Source organism: Carlito syrichta, unplaced genomic scaffold (assembly GCF_000164805.1).
Source record: "Carlito syrichta isolate Samal-C Ts95f unplaced genomic scaffold, Tarsius_syrichta-2.0.1 Scaffold304574, whole genome shotgun sequence".
NCBI lineage: Eukaryota > Metazoa > Chordata > Mammalia > Primates > Tarsiidae > Carlito > Carlito syrichta.
Window position 1 is genome coordinate 49,407 of NW_007248670.1, and position 6,391 is coordinate 55,797.

Consider the following 6,391-nt stretch of genomic DNA (forward strand, 5'->3'; position numbering starts at 1 on the left):
CCGGAGCCCAGCAGGTCGAGGCTGCGGTGGCCGGGAGCGGCCACTGCATTCCAGTCTGGGTGACAGAGTGAGACTCCAACCCCCCCCCAAAAAAGAAAAAAGTGAAAGCCCACCCACACCTCCCCAGCCCATCTGAGGGCCGGCTACACACCTCACCTGCATACAGTGCAAAATGAAAACACGGGGCCTCGGTGTCCTCAGCGCCAGCCAAGGGATCGTAGCCTCCAGTGCTGGACCCTCTGGGCATCTGGTTGGGATGGGTGAGAGGCCAGAAGGCACCTAGGGCCAGAAAGCTACGGCCTTGCTCCCTGGACCAGCCCTCCTTGCACCCATGCCCAGGTCCCCATTCAGGCCTCCTGCCCGGGCACTGGGAGGGTAGGGGTGGAGCAGAGGTGGTGGTGGCCTTGGGTTGGGGAGGGGAGGGTGCCAAGGAGCAGGGAGCAGGAGGCTGAGTACCCATGGTGGGGGAGAGTCTGTGGGAGCTGAGGCGGGGAGCTCCCAGGACTGATAACCTGTCGTCCTGTCAAACTTCACCTACAAGGCACAGATTCCCAGAGAAGGGGATCCGGAATTGCAGGACCACAACAGCAGTGCACTAGGCCCCAGGTGCAGCCCACTTCTGAGCAGAGCCTCACACCTGTGACGCTCCCTCTTTTTTTCCCCTCGCTAGAGGCAGCCTCTATCCTGAACTGGCTGTCAGTCGGTGCATGTCCTTTGTTTTATTTTTGGTAGAGGTGAGGGTCTTGCTATGTTGCACAGGCTGGTCTTGAACTCCTGGTCTCAAGCAATCCTCCCTCCTCGGCCTCCCAAAGTGCTGGGATTTACAGGCGTGAACCACTGTGCCCGGCCCCCACTGTGCTTGTCTTTTTTTTTTTTCTTTTTTTGAGTTGGAGTCTCACTCTGTCGCCTAGGCTGGAGTGCAATGGCACACTCAAGGCCACTGCAGCCTCGACCTGCTGGGCTCAGGCACTCCTGCCTCAGCCTTCCAAGTAGCTGGAACCACAGGCGTGTATCACCACACCCAGCTCGTGCTTGTCTTTACATGCATTTCATCACTTCTGTATTCTTCCCTTAACGAGGGGTAACGTTGTTCTGTTTCCTGTATACCTGGGTCACTGTGCATCTTGCTAGCTGTAACTGTCTGCGCATGGCTCTGTCTTCCTCCTCACACCCTGAGCCCTGAGCTGTGGACGGATGGGTCACTTACTCAGCATCGTAACTTCGGGTGCTAGCTTGCAGAAGTCAGCAGCAATAAATGCTTCATGAAATGAGGGCGAGAGCGCTCCAACCCCTCATGGCACCCATGCCCCCTTCCAAGCAAGAGGCACAGGCTCAGCAGAGGGACATGTGTGGAAGGACCATCCTGGGCTCCTGGGTCTCTCTCCTGCTGGGTGATGGGAGGAGAACCCTCCTCCCTGGACTGGGCTGTGGGTCCCTCTGCTTCTTTTGGGAAGTGCTCCTGCCCCACCCCTGGGTGTGGTACCTCCACGGCTGGAGACATCACCCCACCCCAATTCTGTCCTGTCCACAGAGTCGTCTCTACTCCATTGCAGCCGCCGTGGTTGCTGTGACTTACCCTGTGTGCAGCAGCTTGCTCTGTCTTGGGGTGAAGGAGCGGCCAGGTATGGGAGGGAAGCAAGAGTACAGGAAGCAGAAGCTGGGCCAGGGCTCCTCTTGGGGTGGGTTTTGGCTTAGAATCTGCCAAGCCAAGGGGTCACCTTCCTGTGTTGCAGACCCCTCCGCCCCAGCCTCAGGCCCAGGCCTGAGCTTCCTGGCTGGGCTAGGCCTCACTGCCCGGCATCCGCCCTACCTGAAGCTGGTGGTTTCCTTCCTGTTCATCTCTGCTGCCGTTCAGGTACCTCTGGCCAGCAGACCTCCCACTCGCTCGGCTCCAGCCATGCTGACCCCAGAGGCTTGGGGTTCAGTCTCTCAGGCCCACTGCCCTAGAATTGGGCTTAAGTTCTACAGGGAGAACCTCCTAGCTGGGACGTGACTCAGAGGGGCTCGTGCTGGGAGGAGAGAGACCTAGGCAGGGCTTGTGGGATTGGGGGCAAAGGCCTAGGCACCAACCAGGAGGCTGGCAGCGTCTGGCTATTACCTGAGACTTGGTACCAAGTCCACCTGATCTTAGCTGTGCAGGTGGCGTCTATGTCTGTGTTGGGGATAAGGGTCCTTTGTTGGGGAGGACCGCACAGTGGCGGCAGCAAGCCCAGTTTAAGGTACCCAGAAGGGAGACCAGACTTGAGACTCCGTGCTTGCCCTTGGCTTCTGAGCTGCCTTCCCTGCACACACACACTTCCGTCTGCTCCTCAGGTGGAGCAGAGCTACCTGGTCTTGTTCTGCACACACGCCGCCCAGCTGCACAGCCACGTCCAGAGCCTGGTGCTGACCATCCTGGTGAGGGGATCTGGGGCGGCGGAGGCCGGGTCATGTGGGGGTCTGAGCCGGGGACATGTGTCGTCCTTGGTGTGACACATCTGGTGGCCGTTTCGGATGTTGCTTTGGTCTTAGTCACCAGCATGCCAGCAGAGGGTGGAGTTGGGGCCAGGGTCTAAACCAGGGGCAAGGCTGAGGTCGGGCGTCCCATCGAAGAGCCAGGGCTGAGGTCGGCGTGAAGGCCCTGGTGGCACATCCCCAGTGATGCTGTCTGCCCACAGATCTCGGCTGTGCTGAGCACCCCGCTATGGGAGTGGGTTCTGCAGCGATTTGGGAAGAGGACGTCTGCCTTCGGAATCTTTGTGAGCAGAAAGCAAGGCCTGGGGGTGGCTGTGGGGAGAGGCGGGGACGGTGACCATGGAGCCTCCCGGGCCAGCCATGTTGGATCTGTGTTCCCTGGCTCTCTGCAGAGGGCCATGAGTGGGTGAACGAGAGCAGGCCCGGGGGAGCAGCTGAGGGACCAGCCAGTGTCTGTCTCCCCAGGCGATGGTGCCTTCTGTAATCCTGCTGGCTGCTGTGCCCACAGCACCTGTGGCATATGTCGTGGCCTTTGTATCTGGCGTGAGCATTGCTGTGTCCTTGCTGCTACCCTGGTAGGCTGGAGAGGGGGTGGGAAGGGTGTGGGTTTTGCGTACTTCCATAGTAGGTGTCTCTTACTTCTCATCAAGTTGGCTGCCCCAGGGCCCTGCGCCCGGCCTGTGCAGGCCATGGAGGCCGCCAGCCCCAGCCTCGGAGCCCTCTTGGGAATGAGGCAGGCGAGGGGGATGAGTTCACCTATGGCCTGGCTCTCTGGGGGCCAGGCTGGTCCTGGGCAGTGGGAACCCAGGGATGAATCCGACTTGATCTCTGTCCTCCAGAGAACCCGCAGGTTGCTGTCCAGGGGCTAGAGGGATCTAATCCCATGCACCCGCCCCACCAGGTCCATGCTGCCGGATGTGGTGGATGACTTTCAGCTGCAGCACCAGCTCGGGCCAGGCCTGGAGACCATCTTCTACTCATCCTATGTCTTCTTCACCAAGCTGTCAGGGGCAGGCGCCCTGGGCATCTCCACCCTCAGTCTGGAGTGAGTCCCAGCGTCAGGGTGGCCCAGAGGCACGAAAGCGCCTCCACCCCCCCAGCAAGGGCCTCCACGGGCCTAGGGCCCACACCGTGCTCTGTGGAGTCTCTAGGCATGTGACTGAGAGGGGTCTTTCTGGGGCGGTGCCCCTTCTGAAGCCCCAGCTCTCGGTGAACATCGCAGTCAGCCCCTCCCCTGGACACTCCCTCCACAATGAGGCTGACCTGCCAGCAAATGAGGTCCAAGTTCCAGGAGCGTGTGGTGGGGTGTCCGGGAGCTCCCTGCCAGGAAGGGGGGGCGGTTAGGGCCTACCCTGGAAGGAATGTGTTTCTCCAGGTTCGCGGGCTATAAGGCAGGTGCCTGCAAACAGGCGGAGGAGGTGGTGGTCACTCTCAAAGTCCTCATCGGCGCCGTGCCCACCTGCATGATCATCACCGGGCTGTGCATCCTCCTGGTTGGCCCCGCTGTGAAGGCGCCAAGCCAGGACCCCTCCCGCCAGCTGAGCGTTCGGAGGTAGGCCCTGCGCAGAGGGCACACTCGGACACACGGCAGGGCCACCCACACCCAGGGAGGCGCACAGGCCGGCACTGACCCCGCCCTGCAGAGCTCCCCACAGCGTCACCCAGCTTGGCAGTCCTGCCTTTGGGGGACTCCTTCCTCGGCACAGTGACACCATTTTCTGGATTTTCTTCTGGCCACCCTCTAGCCTTCTTTTGATCGTGGTGTGGGAGGGCTCCCTCCTTGGTCCCCTATTCTTTCTGCTCTCTACAGCCCCCTGGGTACCTCATCTCCTCGCTAGACCTCAAGCATCTATTATGCCTAGTGACCCCAAAGGCTGCCCCCCACCCTGGGCTTCCTTCTGGCTGCGGATCCACATGCTGCTGCCATTTGGACATCTCCATGTGACACCCCACAAGCACATCGGCCAGACCCCATGAGCCCTAGACTGGACCCATCTTCTTCCCCTCACTGGCTCCTCCTCCTGTGTCCTTGTCTTGTGAATGGCGCCACCATCCCCCCCCCCCCCCCCCCCCAGAGTGGAAACCCAGTCTTCTGCTCTGCCCTCCCACAAGCCAGGCAGAGCAGCTCCTTGACCTTGTCCTTCCCCTCCCAATCCCACTGCGCAGGGCGATCTGCCCAGGCTGGGGCTGTAACTCGGTTGTATCCTGAGGGCCCAGCACAGAGCCCGAGGCCCAGTCGGTCCTCAGCGAACACCAGCTGCAGCATCAACATGTCTGGTCCAGCTGACATGCCTCAGGCACCTCCCTGCTCCCTTCTCAGGATTTTTGAAAATACCCCTGCACATACACGAACACGTGTACCAGGCACGGGACCACACTGGACAGGCAGGAAGTGGCATCGCCAGCCGCTGCCCGCTCCATGATGGGGGCTTGCCTGATGAACTTGGAGACACAGGGTGGCACCTGTCTGAGGGGAGGACAGGAGAGTGGTTGCTGGGAGACAAGGGGCAGCCCTAAGCCTTCCAGGGGGCTCTGTGGCAGGACCCATCCCCCATCCTTCCCCATGGCTCCCTTCCCCTCCTGCAGGAGGACCAGCTACAGCCTCGCTTGAGCTTGAGAGGGCCCCTGTGAACCAACACAGCAGGAGCCAGCAGCTCCCAGGCCGGAAGTCCCTCTGCTCAGCCCTGCAGCACCCCTACCTGGCAGCGACCTTCTTCCCCGGGATGCGGAGTCTTCGGTGCCGTCTCCTGAAGGGACTGGCCTGCACGCCAGGACCCCACCTGGCATTTCCTGCCTGCTGACCTCAGACTATCTCAGACAGGCCTGTGTCCCCAATGGGCCCAGCAGCACCAGCCTCTGGAGAAGGAAGCCCCTCCCTACTCAGCCTGGTCTGTCCACCCCGTTGGAGCTCCACACCCAACAGTCTGCTTAGATGGCAAAGCTCCTGACAGAAGGAGACAGAGTCACTTGTTCACTCCGAGGCTCCAGCGGACGTCTGCTGGGGACACAGAGAGAGGCTGAGAGACACCACATGAACGAGCAGAGTGGGGACAGACAGACATGCCAGGGATGTACAACTGGAGGGACACACAGCCAGGGAGACCAGCACGCCAGGGAGAGGGAACAGCAGTGGGAAGGGGAGGACAGTGAGCAAGCCAGGCGCTGGCAGCGCTCCTCAGCCTGCCCATTCCTCACACTGACGCCATTTTCTATTGGTGGACAGAAACTGGTATCAAGACACAGAAGGTCATTTTTACCAACAAAAGTTACTGTGGGCAACCCCCTCGGGTCCCCTCCCACTGTGGGAGCTTTTCTGTCCTCTCAATAAGTCCTGCTTTTTTTTTTTTTTGAGTCGGCGTCTCACTCTGTCGCCCAGACCGGAGTGCAGTGGCCACTCCTGGCCACCGCAGCCTCGACCTGCTGGGCTCCGGCAATCCTTCCGCCTCAGCCTTCCGAGTAGCTGGAACTACAGGCGTGCGCTACCACGCCCCGCTTATTTTTTGATTTATTGTAGAGATGAGGTCTCGCCAAGTTGCCCAGGCTTTCTTAAAATAAAATGTTATCTGTGTGGAAATAGTTTCTGAAACTTGATCTTTTAAAAGCACAAGAACTACAGTTTTATAGAGGCCATGTCTTTGGGGAGGAAAGGTCTGCTGGGGTTCTTTTTTCTTTTTCTTTTTGAGTTGGAGTCTCACTCTGTCACCCAGGCTGGAGTGCAGTGGCACACTCACGGCCACTGCAGCCTTGACCTGCTGGGCTCAGGTGATCCTTCCGCTTAAGCCTTCCAAGTAGCTGGAACTACAGGCACGCGCCACCACACCCAGATAATTTTTTTTGACTTATTGTAGAGATGAGGTCTCACCAAGTTGCCCAGGCTGGTCTCGAACCTGTGGGCTCAGGCAGTCCTCTCACTTGGCCTCCCAAAGTGCTGGGATTA

At 59.8% G+C, this 6,391-nt stretch overlaps 1 protein-coding gene across 1 annotated transcript in view; it reads left to right on the forward strand.

The window, feature by feature from the left end:
* The window catches only part of MFSD2B (major facilitator superfamily domain containing 2B), a 10,624-nt gene extending 5,559 nt beyond the window's left edge, over positions 1-5,065 (forward strand). Inside the window, exons 6-13 of the mRNA XM_021713500.1 lie at positions 1,532-1,622; positions 1,734-1,855; positions 2,314-2,397; positions 2,658-2,738; positions 2,920-3,029; positions 3,356-3,499; positions 3,830-4,006; positions 5,041-5,065. Coding sequence (XP_021569175.1) covers positions 1,532-1,622; positions 1,734-1,855; positions 2,314-2,397; positions 2,658-2,738; positions 2,920-3,029; positions 3,356-3,499; positions 3,830-4,006; positions 5,041-5,065 — 834 coding nt within the window. The remainder of the gene's footprint in view (positions 1-1,531; positions 1,623-1,733; positions 1,856-2,313; positions 2,398-2,657; positions 2,739-2,919; positions 3,030-3,355; positions 3,500-3,829; positions 4,007-5,040) is intronic.
* The last annotated feature ends 1,326 nt before the right edge of the window (positions 5,066-6,391 follow it).